The sequence below is a fragment of the Catharus ustulatus genome, chromosome 3 (genome assembly GCF_009819885.2).
Source record: "Catharus ustulatus isolate bCatUst1 chromosome 3, bCatUst1.pri.v2, whole genome shotgun sequence".
Lineage (NCBI taxonomy): Eukaryota > Metazoa > Chordata > Aves > Passeriformes > Turdidae > Catharus > Catharus ustulatus.
Genome location: NC_046223.1, coordinates 19632520 through 19651863, shown reverse-complemented (window position 1 = coordinate 19651863; position 19344 = coordinate 19632520). Strand labels below are relative to the sequence as shown.

Sequence of the window (19344 nt, the reverse complement as noted above, 5' to 3'; positions counted from 1 at the left end):
TCCTCCCTGCGCTCCTCCCTCCGCTCCCGGCCGTGCCGCCGCCGCAGGCCCGCCCCCAGGTGAGCTCCGGCGCCCCCCTGCAGCGCCGCAGGTGGCTCTCGCCCCTCCGGGAGGGCAGGTGCCGCTGCGGGTTTGCTGGCGTCCCCGCTCCCACCGCTGTTGGTGGCGTTCGGGAGGGCTTCCCGCGGGAGGGCTGCGGGTCCTGGCCGCGCCGGCGGCCGCTGTCCCGGGGGGAGGCCGCACAGGCGTGGGGCTGTTGTTGTTGTTGGCGGCGGCGGCCCGGGGGCTGCGGTGGGGAGGAGGGCGAGCGGCGGGCTCGATGCGATCGGGCGCGATGGGGCGGTGCCATCGGCTCTCGGCTGGCGCTGCCTGCGGCGGCGGGCGCGTGACGCAGCGCCGGGAGCGGCCGGGCCGGGCCGGGGTCCCGCGGGCTCGCCATCCTCTGGGACCGCCCCGGGCCGGACCGGGGTCCCGCGGGCTCGCCATCCTCTGGGACCGCCCCGGGCCGGGCCGGGGTCCCGCGGGCTCGCCATCCTCTGGGACCGCCCCGGGCCGGGCCGGGGTCCCGCGGGCTCGCCATCCTCTGGGACCGCCCCGGGCCGGGGTCCCGCGGGCTCGCCATCCTCTGGGACCGCCCCGGGCCGGGCCGCGGCACCGCGGGGAGCGCAGCGCTGAGGTGGGTGCGCCTGAGGGACGAGCCCCGAGAGCTGCCGGCCCCATGAGCACGGCGCGATGGATGAGCCCCCTGCTCGGTCAGGAGGATCTGGACAGTGCCGGCGGATCAGTGCTGGCAGATCTTGTTGGGGATTTTTGGGTTTTGTTTGTTAGTTTGTTCTAACAAAGCTGCAGACTGTTTCATGAGGATGAAGTTAAGGGGTTCCAAACGGAGCGCGGGATGCTGGGGGTCCTGGGGGGTCTCCGGTCCCGCTCCTGCTCAGGGCAGAGACAGCTCCGAGGTCACACCAGGGGTTGGGGCTGTGTGCGGCAGGTCTGGAAAGCCTCGGAGGGTGGAGAGCACACAACCTGCTTCTCAAGTTATTCCGTTTATCCAGTAGGGCCTTCCCATGTTCAGGATGTGCCCTCTGTATCCCATCACCCTACACTGCTGTTATAAAGCTCGCTACAATGCTTGTGTTGTATTTGTCTGCTGAGATTGAAGCGAAAGAAAAGACATAGTCGGGTTTGTCTCTGCTCTCCCCACCTTCCGGGTCTGATTCACATATGTAAATAGATCCATGTTTCCAGTCAGGATTTGTGGTTGTAGGTTCATTTATACCAAAGGCTCCCAAATACAAGCCATTCACAGATGGACCAGGCACAGTGTAATGATCTCAGTGAATGGAGATTTAGCCTGGAAAAGAGGAAGGAGGCTTAGGGATGTCCTTATCACTCCCTACAACTCCCTGAAAGGAGGCTGTGGCAAATTGGGGATCTGCCTCTTCTCCCAGGCAACGAGTGACAGGATGAGAGGCAGTTGGCCTCAGGCTGTGTCAAGAGAGGTTCAGGTTTTGCATTAGGAAGTATTTCTTCACATAAGGAGTTGTTAAACATTGGAATGGGCTGCCCAGGGAGGTGGTGGAGTCACCCACCATCCCTGGAGGTGTTGAAGGAAAGACTGGACTTGTCACTCAGTGCCATGGTCTAGTTGACATGGGAATGTTCTGTCAAAGGTTGGGCTGGGTGATCTCAGGGGTCTTTTTCTTTTTGATTCTGTGGAGGGTTTTTTCCCTAGGAATGTGTGTGCTCGCATAGACCAAATTAGGTGGTAGGCTTTTTGCCTAACAGAGGAGCAGGACGTGTACAGCACCTGAGTTGTACCTGTTCCTGCAGCTGTTCTTTCCTTTCCACTCCTTAGATTTGGCATAGACAACATTAGAGGAAGAAAATGACCCACTGGTTCCATCGCAACCCTCTGAAGGCTACAGCTCCTGTTTCGTTTAATTTTTATGGGGTAGCCACCACTCCAGCTGCAACAAAGGTTTGCAAGTAAGTGTACTTGGGACTAACTTCACTCTGCCTCTTACAGTTTGGGGAACATCGTTTCAAGTCATGGTTGCTCTTCAGTTTTTGAGCTGAAGATGACTAGAGATGTAAGACACCGCTAACACTGAACATTTGCTTACAGAGAATGAATTCTCTGAGTGACAGCAAGGCCAATTACAACTGTGCAGAGGCAAAAGACCAAACACTTCATTGTCTTTCTGATGACTGTGCATTCCTCTGCTAAAGATTGCTTAATTTCCATAAGTGGATAAGGCCTGACTGTTTGGTTGTGGATAGGAATGTAATGAAAAGGGATCTCAGCCTATTTTGCAGATCTATTCTTATCTCTTCATCTCATCATCCCATTCTAATGTTGAAGAATGCTCCTGATTGTTAATTCTCTTTCCTCTCTGTGCACTCAACCTCTTGGTGGGTAAAGGCATAGTTACTTTAGTAAGTGTTAGAGCAATAGATTGAGTACTGATTATCCACTGCTGTGCTTCCAGAATGGATTGTACTAGAGACATATGTATCCAGAGGAGAAAGGAAGATTTTCTGTATTAGTACATTTTTAAAGAGAATTTCTTAGGGTTTTTTTTTCTTTTTTTATTCTCCTTTCACTTAGTGACTTGCGGTTGTCTCGAACACGGTTATTGGAGCTGTTCACAGACTCGAGTTGTAATCCAGAAATGATGAAGAATGCAGCTGACTTGTACTTCTCACTCCTGCAAGGTAGGGAGATTTATTAGCAGTACTACTAATTCATCTGGAGAAGTATCAGTTCAATTTCAATGGCACTTCTCAGAATGTTAGCTGTGCTGATCTCCTATAAAGAGGCTTTCCACTTCTCAGGAAGGAGAGTGTCTTCATGGGTTCTGTGCTTGATACCAGTGGTGGCTGCTCACCAGGCTCCTTCTCCAAGTTTCAGTGTCCTTTTTGACCCTGCCTGTACTAAGTGTTGGTAGCCCTGCCCTCTTGTCTTTAACCTCATTCTGTTTCCTGATGGCAGAAAAAACTTGTATTTGTCTCTAAAGTGGTGGTGAGTTGCTCCCTAAGTATAAATTAAATCTGTTAATTAGTTGATATCATTTACTAGTCAGTGTAAACTGCTGGTTTGTCTAATACTAGACCATGTGTTGCAAGTACCTTCTACTGCTGCTTCTCTTGGGTATATGTTTATATGTAGGTGATCATTAGCATGGTTTCTGCATTTTCAGTAGATGTCTCTAGATGGTTCACCTGTGCTGGCACATTCCTGCCTTCCTTCTGCCAATATTTTGGTAACTCTTAACAGTCAGGTGCTCGTCCAGGTTTCTTAGGGCTGAGTTTTCAGGAATCAGCTAATTTGTGGAAGGTGGGATCTTTCAGTCTCTGGGAAGTAGACGTTGGTATAGTGAACCCCTCGGAGGGTTTAGGCTAATGTCACGTCTAAAAGTCAGATAAGAATCCCTGTTAGTATGGCCAAGATTTGGAGAGTTTCTTCAGGAAAATACCATGCTTGACCACAAAAATCTTCTGCATGTGCAAGGAACAAGTATTTTCTGTGTTTATAAACATGTGACACACTGACCGGTGTAGCCCCAGTAGCTCTTGACCTCTTAAAGTCTGTAAGACCTGATCAGACCAAGGCCCTTCTTCAGCCTCCCTAAAAAATTTCTGGGCCTGCATATGCTGGGATTTGAACATCCTATAGTATGAGCTTCATCCCACTAACTGCTGTTTTCTGGCTTACTGGACATAAAGAATCAGTTTCCTGTAGCCCTGGAGATAGATGGTGACTAGGTGAGCCCATGCTTATAAGCCCTTTACCCTCCCCCTGTTTACCAGGCAGCTTTTCCTGGAATTTCCTGGTTGCCCCTGGGGTGGCAGAGACAGCCACTCACTCACCTTGAACAACCTCAGCCATCCTGTACCTGGGCCAGTCCCACTCCCCACTTCTCACCATGTGGGACATGCAGACATCCGGTTTTCCTTGAGCAGCCAAGATTCTCAGGATTGAGTTGGTAACATGCTGGGCAAGCAGTTTCCTGGAATAGCCAGTTGGTTTTTTCCATATTTTTCTGGAGATAGTGAGAAATAAAAGCCCCAGGAAATAACGTAGAGTTTTTAGGGGTTCAGCAAGAAACATTCCTTTATCTATATCTGTATTCATATTGATCCATCTCCTTCATTACTCATTCCTGTTTCCTACTTTGAGATTGCCTGTTTTATTATTCCATAGGTTTTATCCTTTCACTGGATGACTCTTCCCAAGAGTGCAAGTTGAGATACATTCAGAATTTCAAGTGGACAGACACGTTGCAAGGACAAGTCCCGAGGTGGGTGTGCTTTTCTGAGTGCGGGGTGGGCAGCTGCCCTGTGCTCTGTTACACACATGCACCTGTGCCAGCACAGGCCTGAAGGGAAACAGAAATGCAGCAAAGTCTTGAACACAAAGGAATTTCTAAAAAGGTGTTGCTGTGTTTTTGGCACCTGCTGTACTGTGCTAGGTGTTCTGAAGTGTGTGTGGCCTTTATGTAAAGCTGTGAGAACGCATAGTAATGGTAGAAGGATGTTGTGTCTCAGTTGATCTGCAAACCAAACCTGCAGTTGGCTAGAGCAGTACAAAGAAGAGCCTTGAGGATGTTGGTGAGTTGAGCATGGCTAACAAAGCTCACTGCAGTTTAAAACTTAATTTGGCATTATTGCCTGACCAGGAATTTCTGTCTGTTTGGCGGTTCCAGTGTTGCTGAAGATTGATTTTATTCTCATCCTCTGTAGCTCTGAGTACACGTACTGAGTCCTCTTGGTTAAAACAAAAAAATCTCTTTCCATTAGGACTACAGATCTGTAACTTTCTGATTATTTGGTTGTCTCTTGCTATTGGAGGTAATTGTGTTGTATAACCACACCTACAAATTTGTCAAGCTTGACCTCCTTAGAGCATTTATTCCCCATGGAATAAAATCTGTTGATTAAGACTTTCTTCTAATTTTCTCACGGTCATACACACTTGTACTTGTGCCAGCATTATTCTTCCCACTCCCACATCTTTCTTTTTAAAAGGTTTGCTTGTTCCTAAGCTATACTGAGCTTATGATTGCAAGTTCAGTCTTTTCAAAGACTCTGTTTTTAGCTTTTCCCTGCTATTTGCACATGCTTGTGTGTCTGCAGTTACATAATTACTTGCAAAAACATTCATTTGAGAGAGTTGTAACAGACTGACTTATTAACTTAGCAGTACAACTTTAAAGTGGACATTCCAGGGCAAGACTTTCCACAAAATGTGCAATTAAAAAAAAAAAAAAAAAAAAAAAGATGGAAAAATGTCAACCGCACCCAAAGCTACACAAATCTCAAGTTACAGTTTTAAAATGAAAGCTCCCAAAAGGGAAGGGTGGGCATCTGAATGTGGAAGATTCTAATTATGAGTTCTTAAAGGGAATAAGTAAAAAAATTGAAGTCTCTCTTAGGCAGTTCAGCAAGTAGGAGGTTCTGAATTGGAGATTGTTGACATCTTAAGTAAGAAATGTTTTATGGAGAGAAATGTTGACTTTTGCTATGTGAACTATCAGCAGAGAGATATGTGAGACCAAAACTGAATAATGCATCAAGTTTTTTGGGGGGTTTTGTCTTTCTTTAGTGCCCAGCAGGATGCAGTGTTTGAACTGGTTTCCATGGGATTTAATGTAGCTCTATGGTACACAAAATATGCATCAAGACTCGCTGGAAAAGAAGAGTAAGTGGTTTTCTTTTCTTTACAGTTCTACTGCAGCAGAATCTCCACCAAAGATTTAGCAGGTTCTGGGGGTTGGCTCCTGGATTTGGACACATGGCATGTGTCCGGCTCAGAGGAATTCCAGGAGGCAGTTGGTCTTTACACACAAGCACTTCAATCCCTTCTTGCCTCTGTGAACCAAGTGCAGTAGTACCACATGACTGTGATGGAGAAAGTGTCAGTTGTCAATAAACCTTTCATCAGTCCCTGTCTAAATGTCCAGGTACAAAACTGAGATTCTCAAAGTCACAGCTCTGCTGATGTTTAGCACTACATCTAAATCCTCGGCTTCTAATGCTGAGGTTGCCTTTTACTTGAGAGTCATCACAGGATCTTTTCTTTCTTTTTTTCCAAACAAGTTCTATATGATTATTTCATGATGGGACACTGTAAGAAAGTCCTTTACTCTGAGGGTAGCAGAGCCGTGGGACAGGTCACTTAGGGAATTAGTGGGCTCTTGATTCTTGAAGGATTTAAGATTCTTCTAGACAAAGCCTTAACTGACCTGATCTGCTGTTGCCAATTGTGGTGCCCCAAAGCAGGAGGTGGCACTAAATGACATTTAGAAGCCCTTTCTAACCATAATGTTACTGATTCATTCTGTTTTCTCAGTATAACAGAAGATGAAGCAAAAGACGTTCACCGCAGCCTGAAGATAGCAGCTGGGATTTTTAAACACCTGAAGGTAGAAGGACTTTCTTTGCTATCTGTTCTTTGAGGTGTCTCCAAATACTTGACTTTTTGTCTTAAGAGAGGCATTTGCTGTACACATATACCTGAGACCACCTGAATGATACAGGAAACAGAAGGGTATTAGTATGTTGTGGTACCACTCAATCCCTGGAACTCATTCCCAATGGCATTGGAAGGGTGGTTTGTCTGTCTGCCCATATCATGTGCTACAGTGCTGTCTTGGGACCTTCACTCAGTGTGTCTCATTCATTTAGGAATGAGGCACTTGTTTTGCACTGGTATTAGGCCTAAACTAACTCTGAGACCTGCTTTGTATTTAGGAAAGTCACATTCCAAAATTGATTACACCTGTGGAAAAGGGAAGAGATTTAGAAGCTCGACTTATAGACTCGTACATCATCCAGTGTCAAGCTGAAGCTCAAGAAGGTATCTTCAAATAGACATTGGTTGGGTGTGGGAAATGGCTTTGTGGGTCACTGATGTCTCATGGATTCTGCTTGGCAGCAAGGCCATGGGTTTTTTATTTTCCTGATGTACTGTGCCATAGTGGGGCAGGTTGCTTTTAAAGAAAAATGTGTTACAATTACAGAAGGAAAATGCCACAAATTAGTCTGATATTGCAATTGTAATATGGAATATCTTTCACTTTAGATGAGCTTGTGTGTGGTACTCCTCCTTTTTCTTATTTTTTCCTTTCATGCAACCCTTTCACCACCATGATTGCTGAACATAAATTCCCAGTTCCTTTACTTTAAAATATGTGCAGCTTCTGTTTAGTAGCTGATCTCAAGGCTAACATTCCTTCACTTTTTCTATTAAATTGGAATCATTCTATCCAAGAAACAATCTGACTTTATTCTGCTGTTTGCTTGACTGCACAACATGTATTTTGTGTTCATGCAGGGGTTTTAAAACCCTGCCTCTGCTGATTTGATGTGATGGGACATTTCAATTAAACTTAAAACCATGGTGTGGAATTTCTTTTCAGTAACAATTGCTCGGGCTATTGAGCTGAAACACAATCCAGGCCTGATAGCTGCTCTTGCATATGAAACAGCCAACTTCTACCAAAAAGCTGGTGAGTGTCTTGTTTTGTATCCTTAGTGACTTGGCTTATGCATTCTTGCCTGCAGATATACTTCATCCACTCATAAACTGCAATATTAATGCTGTTCTCAGTGGATATGGAGTGTGTATTTAGCTTCTATTTAGCACATTTAAGGCTTCAGTTATCAGCATGTATTCTGATAAGGCTTTTTGGTTTTGTGGGAATCTTTTTCTGTGGCTGATGGCAGGAAATGTCAGTGAAGGAAGACAGACTGGCAGCAGACAAATGGCCTGATGTCAATGGAGTGTGTTCCAGCTGCCTTTGGGCAGCAGATCATGATGCAGAGCATGGAGAGTGGAGTGGGTTCATTATGTACCACCTTCTAAATGATCTCTGGGCTTACTGAGGCAAGTGGGAGAAGTGCAGAAGTATGGGAGCCAGGAGAGCATTGTAACATATGCCACATTGTAGGTCACTACTGGAACTTAAACTAGGAACAGGCTTTGAAATGCTGCCTAAAAATACTTAGAGAATTAACCATCCAGACTTAGTGGACAGTTCCAGGGATTCTAGGGACAACTGCATGATAGCTGCACATTTTTGGGGTTTTTATGGTTGTAGTTTTTCTGTGCTTTTGCAGCAGTAATTTTTGTCCTTTGTTTCTGGATACTTTAAAGTTAGGATCTATTGCTAAGTTTAAGAATTCTGGTCTTTTAATGTGTTTGGGGTTTTTCTTTTTGGAAATGTCTTTAAGAATAACTTTACATAACACGTGTTCACAGACCAAACATTATCCAGTTTGGATCCAACCTATTCAGGTAAATGGAGGAAGTACTTAAACTTGAAGAACTGTTTCTATATGGCCTACGTAAGTACTTTGGGTGGCAGCAGTCACAGCTTGTTGTCTGTCTGCAAAGGGCTGCATAGGGAATGGGGGCTAAATACTGCCTTGGCTTTCTCTCCATACTGGTAGGAGGAATTGTGCAGTGTCAATGACATTTGAACTGGTTTTGTGGAGCCAAATGAAATTACAGCAGATCCACAGGTTTGTTGTGATCACAGATCTTTAATTGAAACCATTCAGGTCATCTACACTGCAGTCTGATCCTAGGTACAGTTCAGAGCTGAGCATCTTTATGAAGGCCCTGAATTAAATACTTACTGCGTTGAGTACCACAAGGTACCATTCCAAGAGCTGCCCTATTTGCCTGATGGATCTCCTAGCAAGTGCTGCAGTGCCCTTGAGATCCTCAGCTGCTCAATTTGCTGTGCCTTTAGCCTGCCACAGCCTGCAGTCTGTCTTTTTTATACTCTACAAAAGGCCCAAGCTAAGCAGTTTACATAATTGTCTTTCTCTTAGGCTGAACCTGTAGCTAAAAGCTGCTTGCCTTATTAGCAGGTTTGAGAGGTGAGGGAGGGTCAGAGTTGTGGTACTTCCCGTTTTTTGAATTTGAGGGATCTGGGCAATGGTACATTTGGATAGATTCGTACTGTGAGAACAGACACTAAAGGAAATGGGGCAAGGTAGGCATTAGTTGATGGGATTGTTCCTTCACCTGTTGTATTCACTAGTTAACTCCTGATGACAGATAGTAGGCAATTCAGATCTCACTGGAATACAATACCACCTTCAAGCACAGGTGTGAAGAAATGGGACTTTTTGGAATGGAAAAGTTATTAGGACTATGACAAAATATCTCAGGTAGCAGAACACCTCATCTCTTCCAGATTCAGTGAAGTTTGTTGCAGGTGGAGTTTTTGACTGTTCGGGTAGTTTTAGTTTTCAGTCTTAGCTTTGTAAACTTGCCTGGGGTTCATTCTCTTTCTGTGCTGGGGCTTGATGCTGCAGTGAGAGCTGGGACTGGCCTGTGTGCCAGTGCTTCAGGTCAGACAGCTTCATGCAGCTCAGTTGCTCTTGGCCAGTCCTGAGACAGCTTGGTTCATACTAAGTGTTCATGATTCTGGCTCACAGTGCTCATGTTGAACTGCATTAATGGCTCTGACTGCTGCTTTGACTTGCATTCCCCAGCTGTCAACTGCCTGCAGGGAATGGCAGCTTCAAAGAGCTGCAGCTGCTGTAGGGAGCAGGAGAAGGGATTTGGTGCAGGAAGTGCCCAGTGATGTTGGTAATGATTTTGTCCTCTCCCATCAGGCCTACTGTTACCATGGCCAGACTTTGCTGGCGAGTGATAAATGTGGGGAAGCAATCAGATCTCTGCAGGAATCAGAGAAATGTAAGTGTGGCTGAGACTGGAGTACATGGTCTGATGATGCCATGCCTATTCTTGTATTGTCTTAATTTGCTCTCCCTTAAAGATTTTATCTGTCACCTGATGGAAATCCAGCACACCTTTCCATAGAGACAGTGTATTTTTCTTTTTTTGTCTTACCAAAGACTGTCTTTCATAACAGTGCTGCAGAAAATTTCATCTTCACTTCTCAGCCTGGCTTAAAAGACTGGCTTTGAGCTGCCTGCAATATACAATGTAAAAACAATGATCTGGTCATCCTGTTTTCTGGTCTATATGGTAGAATAGTGCAACCGTTTCTGCTTTGGAGGTTAAGCAGTACATCTAGATCATGTTTGTTTATTTTTACAGGTTTCAGCAACTTACTTCCTATTCATTTGAAAAGTATATTCAGGCAAGTTTGCAGTAGTTCAAGGTCTTCTGCCCAGTTTTCTCTCTTCAAAGATATTTCTACCCCAATGGCCTGCACTGCATAACTTTACTGCAATGTATAAAAATGCTGAAACCTTCAAAGTGGAACCTTTAATATTAGTTTTAAAAATAAATCAAAAATATATTAAGAATAAACTAAGTTGGATTTCTTGGAGTAAAACAAATACGGTTCTGCTGTTCAGAGAGAGTGCTGCTTCCCCCACTCCATATTGATTATTGTTGTTTGGTATGGGGCATCAGCTGTGTGTGGACACTTCACACCCTCTGTTTTTCCCTACCACGTGGCACATCCTTGAGCTTATTGTTGCATTTTTCCCCACACATAAGAGTGCTTTCCTGCATCTTCTTTTTCTTTTCTTGTTCCTACTCACTTGTTGGATGCAGTAAATCTTGGCTGGAAGTGCTGTCTTTGAAATAGTTTGGTTTTGTTCTAAGGAGAAAGAGGTCTGACTGGTTTGTGGTGTCTTCTAAGACAGAAGCACTTAGGAGGATCATGTAAATAATTTTTATTTCCTTCCTTTCTTGTGAAGTTTTTGCCAAGGCTGAAGCATTGTGCAAAGAATATGGAGAAACCAAAGGGCCTGGAACTACTGCCAAACCTTCTGGACATCTTTTCTTTAGGAAATTAGGAAGTTTGATTAAGAACACACTAGAAAAATGCCAGAGAGAGAATGGATTTATGTAAGTAATTCATGGTTGGTACAGCACTCAGTATGAGGTGTTGTCTCGTTTGCCTTTATTTCAGGATGAGATGTCCTTCCAAAAAGGATTTGGAAACACCAAGTTTTTATTTCAGTTGAAAATACCAATATTAGTTTGTCTTTAGAGTTCTTTTCTTTATTTATTTCTCCCCCTCCCTCCTATTATGTTTTAGTATTCCACAATAGGTTTGTTATTTCCATTTTTATGATATTTAAAGACCTGCATAGTAGGAGAACTGACTAAATGGAAAGGATGGTCAAGTACATCAAAGTACAACTGCAAATAGGAAGAGAAATGCTTTGCTCTGCTTTGGTTCAAATATCCATTGTCAGAGCTTACAACAACTGCATACTGGAGATTTCAACACATCCATGTCCCTCTAGAACCAAACCTGGAAAGAGAAAGCAGTGGCTGGTTTGGGAGAGCTCTGTGCAGCACAGGAAGTGAGGCAGAGTGTGTCAGTGTGTGGTGACACACTGCTGGCCTGCCAGGGGCAGAGGGGCACCCCAAGGCTTTGCCTTGTAGCCAATCTTTGCAGGGCTGCTGTGTTGCCATCATCCACTGTGGCACAATAGGACTGTTTAGGAGAAGAACTGTCCTCTTCATCTTTGGGAAGTACTTTAAATCCCCATTTGTTTTTTGAAGGTTTTTTTTTGGACAAAAGATGCTCTTCTCATTGAAACACTGGGAGTATTGGTTGTGAAGTGGGAGAAAACCTGCCACACGATTAGGGAACAAACAATAATACTAAGAAAGAGTTGCTTTTGTTCTTGTGGACCTTGCTGGCGGAATGCCTGTTAGGCAGTGCTTTAATGAAACTGAAGAGAGCAGCAGGGCTTGCCGCTGTGAAAACCCAGATTGTTTTGTTTTGAATTGCAAACAAGACTTGCAGAGATGGTGCATTGTGTTTTAAATACATTTCTGTATTCTGTTCCAGCTATTTCCAGAAGGTGCCAGCAGAGGCTCCCCAGCTGGAATTGAAAGCAAACTATGGCTTAGTAGAGCCTGTTCCTTTTGAGTTTCCTGCCTTGAATGCACACTGGACTCCTGAAACTGTTGCAGCATTTGATCTCACCAAGAGGCCAAAGGAGGACGCTGTAAGATAATCCTATGTGCTGTTCTTTCCCTCTGGCTTTATTCTGTGTATCACACAGAGTTAGTTTGGCTCTTCTGTAACATTCCCCAGCTCAGTGTAGGAAGCAGACACAAGGCTACCACCTAAGATCATCCTTCTGTTGTGCCAGGGGCAAGTCAATTAACCTTTGCCACTCTGCCAGCATCTGGAGAATCAGCTCATTTTTCACTAAGTCCTGTAATGTTACTGCAGTGAATGCCAGAGAAAGATTCTTTTTCAGAAAAGGATTCATTTAAGGATGCTGAAACAGGAACAGTTGGCTTTTCCCTCTTGCTTGAGGCTTACTCAAGTTTTCAGCCTTGAAAAGAGAGGGGACTGTTAGATTATAACATGTAAAGTTAACTGTACATAAATACTGTGCAGACACAGTGGTTTGTACTTGTGGTATTTAGTTGGGGATTTTTTCTTCTTGTTTGCAGGCTAAACCAAAACCAGATGAAGAAGTAAAACCTCTGAAGGAACCAGATATAAAGCCTCAAAAAGACAGTGGATGCCAGATTTCTTAAGTACCATAAGTGCTTTGAATTCACTTCGAAACTCCTATTCATAGGACTCTGGGGCTTTAGTTCTGATCTCCTTTTTTTTGATCCTCCTTTTTTCTTTTAGGACACTAATTTAATTTTCCTTTGTTAATCTGTGTCTATTTTGCTTAAGAATGTGGTGGATTTCTAGGAGGTTATTTATATCTGACTTATTTCTGGTTTTAGTGGGATGTCATAGAATGAGTGGGCTTAAATGTTCCTATTGTGCCTCTAGGGAGTTTCTTTTTGTGGGTTTAGTTTTACCCACAAATAGCAAAGGAAGTATCATGATTGTAATGCTTGAGGGTTTTTCCATTACCTTATATGCTGTATCATGTCCAATTCTGCAAAGAAGTTTGCAGGAACAGTTATATTTATTCAAGTTTTGTCATTTAGGCTTAGCTGTCGTGTTCCAATTCACCTAATTGTAGCGAGGGAAGAAAATCTGGGTTTGGTTTTTAACACTCCTATGGTATTTCACAGGACTTGCAAGAACTTGGGAAGCCTTAAGTTCTGCATAACAGGAGCACAATTTATGTTCTGAAACTACTAGTCTCTGTCCTTTCCTCTACAGATTAGGGTTTTTATATCAGAATTTGTAGTAAGATACCTTAGCTTTGTCTGTCCTTTAATCCCAATCCTTTAATATCAAAGTGTATCTGAAAGTGATGCAGCAAGCAATATGGAAGTGCTTAAAAGCAAAGCATCCCTGTGTCATTCGTTCAGAGTTTTTGGATCTTCAAAGCTTTGTTAAGTTTGAAGTCTGCAGACAATTCGTATCTCCTGACACTGGAATTCCTGAAGCTGTCGTGCTAAGGTAATGGATTTGGAAGTAAGTTGCTGTGTTTCCATCTGGGTGGTGTCTCTAAGAAGCTGTCAGGAGAACAGGGAGGAAAGATGAGCTGAAGAGCTGACGGCACAGCTGGGAAGCCAAGCTCTAGATTTCCTTTATGTCCTCTGTAAACAGGGCTGCTTCTCAGCTTTTGCAGTATTGCACTGAAATCAGCTCTTTCTGAAAAAAAACTTGCTAGAAGCCAAGCCCAGTCAAGGCTGAGAAAGAAGGGATTTTGTAGATCTTGCTGCTTCCATTTCTGCCTGCTGTGAAAAATATGACAGCATTCTTTAGTGCTGAGCACTGCAAAACACCTGTGACAACAAAAACATCTTTCTGATTTGCTGCAAATGCAAAGGCATATGATAAATGTGTTGAAGTGAGAGCCTTGCAATCCCTGGGTACCAGTTGCTGCACTTCTCTTTGCCTGAGAGAGAAACTGAGCAGCCTGACAATGTTCACCTTTCCAGCAAACATGATGGCAAATGCACTTACTGTGATGTAAACTGTAAACACATTCCTCACTTTGTAGTCTTTGTTCACCATCCACCATGCTGTAATTGAGTGCTTCTGAAATCTTCCATGGGGCTGGGAGTCAGCTTAGAGAGCGTGGGTGTAACTCCTTGAAAGCCTGTGGAACAAAAGCTGCTGAGGAGGTTAATAGGGAACTCAAGAGACTCTTCCTGTGAGATACTGGACCAAATTACAAAATTTGTTGATACAAAAGGCAGAGCGATTTTAATGCTGGCTGTTGTGGGTTGATCAAATGCAGACCTCCTTGCTTGATGGACTTTTCTTTCTGTCAGTTCTACACATAAAAATAAGTAAAGTGAGCTGAATTTTGTTGGAAGATGTTTCTGTTCTGCAGGGGCCTAGAGGATAATGAATATATACCTAAAATGGTTCCATTTCTTCTGGAGCTGCACAGGGACCTGGGGTATGTTTCATGAAGAGTTACTCAAATCTGTTCCTAACTTGATCAGCTGACTCATTAGACTTCTTGCATTGTTAAAAGACTAGTTTAGGTTTTGCCAGAGTGGAGTATGGAGTTAGTTTTCTTATATAGATTTTAATTCTAAGAATGTATTCCAGCTGTAGTCATCAACATTTGCTCAGCCTGACCCCTTTAAGGCTCAAGATGCAGTTAACTCAGTTTCATAATCACAATTTTTTAAATTACTCATTGTTTTTCAGAATTCTTTTTCAATATATACACATCTCAACTGAATTCATTTTCTTTTTGTGTAGACTAGATCCTGTTTTCTCTCCTCCTCTCATTTTCCCTTCCATCTGCTACAAATTGTGGCACAGACTTACCTTTGTTTGCTAATGCACGTGTAGGTCCTGGGACTCATTTCCAATGCAGCTTTTACCCATGGGTGGGTTCCAGTAGGGGAATATCTTAAAATCAAATTAACAAATCATGACTAAATCATTCCCAAACATCTTGGTAGGAGAGATTATTTTATGGACTTGGAATTCTTTGGACGCTTTCTCAAACCGAGCGGTTTGTCTGAATCAAGTTCACTGTAAATAGTTTGGGGCATAACCAAGTTAATTGTGTCAGATGATGACATTACTTAAGCCTAGCTGTGTAACCTCTTATGCCATAGCTGTTTCAGTAAATATGATGTAGTAGTTTAAAAATAGACTAATGGAACAAACTAATTCACTTAACATGTGTTGCTTTTCAAGACAAACTTTGTTTACTTGTAGCTGAAATCCTGTGGCAAACATTGGATGGTTTTGCCAAAAAAATAAGAAGCTGGAGACTGTTTAGTTTGCAAAGTAGAGAGCTGTGAGGCAATGAGCAGCTTTCTCTTCTGGTTTTGTTGGGTAGTAGCAGGAATTACTGTAAATAGGATATAGATTAACTGTCCAATATGCTGAAGAATATGGGTGAGTGAACTGGGAGTTTCAGTGAATCTGGAAACCTAGCAGCCATGTTCCTTCTCTTATAGCTCCCTTTAGTAATTTTTAAGAGTGAGGTATTTTGAACAGTGACTTTTTAATATTGTAATGCTGCAAGAGCCTGTTTTTGTGGCCTCTCTCTGGTTTTAGAGGCTCTCATGGCTAAGCCTGCAAATCTTGTTGGTGTAAATAGTCTTTAAAAATTTGTGCCCCATCTTAAGCAGGACAGAACTGCAGCTGAATGAAATACGGAGTGCTGGGCCCTCTGTTTTGTGCTTTAAGAAAAGCAGTGATTGTCTTTAATCTACTGTAAGCCAAACCATAAAGTTCTTTGTAGGATTTCTATTTAAATACCTTCCTCCATGTATTTAAATACACTTCCTTCATGTTCCTTGTTCCTGGGATTTCAGTAGTTACTCTCCATCCAGCATGGGACACACCTACAGCTGAGGGACTAAACCTGGCCCTTGCATGCTGATGTCTGCCTCCCACTGGATTTGGTAGAGGAGTTTTGTCCATCAGCCTAGGGATGGTGTTTGGTCACTTGGATGTTCAGCATGGATCTGTGGTGTGTCTGTAACCATGGTAGTGGTTTGTACAACGAGCAGGAAAATGGATCCCTGTGTCTGTGTAGAATAGAGACAACTTTGCACTTTAGAATTTTCTTGTCTTGCAAATTTGGTACAATACAGTATGCTTGTAAATACTCCTTTCTGTCATTTTGTTGCACTGATTTCAGTACTGTGCTATGGGTAAGGTTTTAATGGGAAACATTACTAAAATGTATTTTTAATTGTCTGTGTATAAAACAAACTCATGAAGCGTATCTCTGCCTTTTGGGGAACATGAGAAGAGGCAGTAGCTCATCTGTCTTCCATGGGAATTCCAAGAAGTGAATGTCTGTTGGCTGCAGGATGAAACATTTCATCCCATTCCTGTGTCTGGTATCTAAACTGAAGTTTCAGCATTAACCTAAATCCTGTTCATGCCTATTAATTATTCCTAAAAAGATTCTATCTCTAAAGATCACTTAAATTACCATAATTGCATAAGCTGCCTTTTTTTTTTCCTTTTTCTGTGTTTTATTCCTGTCACTGGCCCAGCTGAGTGAGGACTAAAGCACACTGAGTAAGACTGGCATGGAAAAGCCCCTGTAGTGTGTACCTGTCTCCAAGCTGTGAGTGCAGTGTGAAGGCCTTTCCACAGTGACCCTGGTTTCACTCACACCTTTCCCCACTGGTGAGCAAAGGGGATTGATTAGCTTTTTATGTAGGAAGCCCTCCCTCCTATGGTGTTGGTGTCTTCATGGCTTCCTCAAGCCATCCTGTACTCTAAGTAATCCCACTTCAATGGAATCAGCTCTGAAATCACTGACCAAGCAGCCTTACTTTGTGAAGACAGTCACCATGCAATCTTAAGCTTCATAGTTGGAAAATTTGTATATAGCAACGAATTTCAGAATACCATTTAAAATAAACAATCTTCAAGTATCGTGTTTTATTTCGTTATTTAAAGTTTTACATACAGTAGCAAGAAAAAGGCTCTGTCTTGAATGTTGTTTTCTGAAATTTAATGCAATTTCATTAATTAGAGAGGAGAATGCTTAATCCTTGTTTAAAGGAGGGCTTAAGTAAGAAAGATACATTAATTGGGTGCCTATGGAAGTAGTAGGTACAATGAAACATGTCAAGTCCTGGAACAGGAAGCGAGGAGATGGGCCTCCCAAATTCCTGTTCAGAAAAAAAGAAAGTAATTAGGCAGAATTTCTTATGGCTGTACAAAATCCCAGTACTTGCCAAGGTCTGTGACAGTGTGGGGATATTCTATATACTATATGAAGGGGGTTATTTGGGAATAACTTCTCTGACATACGGGGTGAAGCCTCACTAGCACAATGGGCTCAGTGTTTCCAATCTGCATCTGCTGGTGTCTCCAGAAGTCCCATCTGTCTCTCAGAGCCATGTGGGGGGTTTAATAATTTTGTTTCATGCCTCCAGTCTTTCTGTGTGGCTTTACCACAGAAGGACTGTGCAGTGTCTGTGTTGATGGCTCCTGGATGTAAGGCTGCCCTTGCTTTGTTGAGTTGTTCTCAAATCTGAAGGTCAGGGACCTTGTCCTCTGTGACACTTGGACCTTCTCCTCTGCTGGCTGTGCTTCCCCAGTTTCTGCCAGCACAGCTTAGTCAATATATTCTCCCCAAACATTGTCAAAAACTGCATAACAGCACCATAATAGCACTGCATAACAGAGCCCTCTCGAGTGGATAAAAAATTCCCACTGTGCTGGACTGTGCTGGAGTGATGGCCACCAAGGGGCAGCAGAGCTTGTGTTTTCCTGCAGTTTTTCCACACAGCTGCCCAGCACAGACACTGTGCAGTCTTGCAGCTTTAAATTGGGAAGAGGTGTCACAAAGTTACACCTTCTACATCATTTTATGGAGAACATCTGTGTAACATCTGTGTAATTACTGACAGGGGCATCCAGGAGCCCGTGCATGCTCTGTGACCAGGAGAGCAGCTACACCTCCATCAAGGGCACTGCCAAGGCCATGGAGCAGGAGCACTGACAAACACAGACAATCTCTTGCCCTGTGTCCCAGCAGCTCTTCTGTCCCAAGGCCTGGCAGCCTCTCCAGGGCATCTGCCCTTTGGGAAGAGAGCACTGCGATATCTGTGCATCTGTCTAGGGTTTCTCTGGGGTCCTGGGCTGGCTTTCCATGGCAAAGATTCAAAGTGGGAAGTCTGCAGGGGCAGCTTCTGTGAGCAGCAGCTGCCCTCATGTTGGCCAGAGCCCGTTCCAGCTAGCCCCAGGACAGAGCCACTGCTGGCTAAAGCTGTGTCCATCAGCCACCTGCTTGTGGCTGTGGGGAAAAGGCTGTGAGGTGGACAATGAAATGGGCAGCTGGAAATGTGAACCAAGGGCTTCTCTCCTCTGCACACTGCCAGCGTGCTCCAGTGGCTGGGGGTGCACAGGAGGCTCTGAGGGAACACAGCAGGGCAGAGGGATTTCCCACAGTGTATGATGCCATGCTCAGCAATCAAACCATGGGGAGGAGGTTGGCAGGGGCTCCCCTGGCTCAGAAGCCGGTTGGGTGTCACTTGGTTGTTTTTCTTGGGCTTGGAGGTTTTTCTTTCCCTCTTCCTTGTTTGTTTTTTGGGTTATTTTTTGGTTGGTTGGTTGGGGGTTTTTTTGGTTTTTGTTTTGGTTTGGGTTTTTTGTTTTGTTTTATTTTGGTTTGGTTTGTTTCAGTTTTTGCTTGTTCTTTAAAATTTAGTTACACTGCTTTTATCTCAACCCACCAGTGTTTTACCTTTCTAATTCTCTTCCCCCAGAGCTAGGAAGTGAGTGTGTGGTGCTGAGCTGCCAACCAGGTCCTCTGTAAAACCACAGTGGCAGTGTCCTGTGCACACATCTGAATGATAGGACACAAGCAGCATCTGCAGATCAGGACTGCAGCAGGAAACAGGAGCTTTAGCTATGGATGCTTAGAAAAAATCACGAGTATGACAGGAAATCTCCACAGCAAAACATCAGTATTAAAAATGGAGAAAGTCACAAATACAGGAATTGTGGTATTTACAAAGACCACCAAGTGAGTCTTCCAATAGCCACGTTTAATGTGACACAACTGAGGTTGATGTGAATCTTTTGTATGGAGAGCTCAGTCATGGAGTTGTGAATTTGTGGGATAAGACATGGAACTTGGGCAATGTGTTTGGTTTGACAAACTGGCAAGCAGGATACAGGTTTCTGATGTTTCTCCAAGACTTGATTCTTTCCAAATTCAGATCTCTGTATGGCTGTTGCACACACTAACTATTCTATCAAAACTTGCTACCCATGTTAGGATTATTTAAAGCAAATAATATATTAGCTGAATCTGGCCTGTCTGAGGAGATAATTAAAAGAGGCTACAGGTTTTCTTTGCAAAGTGGCAGATCATATTGCAAGCTGAATGGTACAGGAATGTGTTTGGTGCAACTTCACAGATTAACTTGTTTTTATGCTCAAAATTAAAGCTTTCTTCTTGTTTCCATAGTTCACAATGTCCTTGGAGTATGTATCTCTGATTTGTGACAGT

At 43.6% G+C, this 19344-nt stretch overlaps 1 protein-coding gene across 2 annotated transcripts; it reads left to right on the top strand.

The window, feature by feature from the left end:
* The first annotated feature begins 6 nt into the window (after positions 1-6).
* Positions 7-16753, top strand: BROX (BRO1 domain and CAAX motif containing). Of its 2 annotated transcripts, none has more exons than XM_033054971.2 (13): positions 7-59; positions 1856-1986; positions 2609-2715; positions 4205-4301; positions 5606-5701; positions 6353-6425; positions 6754-6859; positions 7422-7511; positions 8264-8349; positions 9634-9715; positions 10693-10843; positions 11802-11961; positions 12419-16753. In XM_033054971.2, exons 2-13 carry the CDS (start codon positions 1886-1888, stop codon positions 12503-12505), a joined length of 1236 nt encoding a protein of 411 aa, XP_032910862.1. In that variant the 5' UTR covers positions 7-59; positions 1856-1885; the 3' UTR covers positions 12506-16753. The 2 variants fall into 2 exon arrangements, with proteins under 2 accessions (XP_032910862.1, XP_032910863.1); XM_033054972.2 differs by lacking the exon at positions 7-59 and adding an exon at positions 586-676.
* Positions 16754-19344: the final 2591 nt, after the last annotated feature.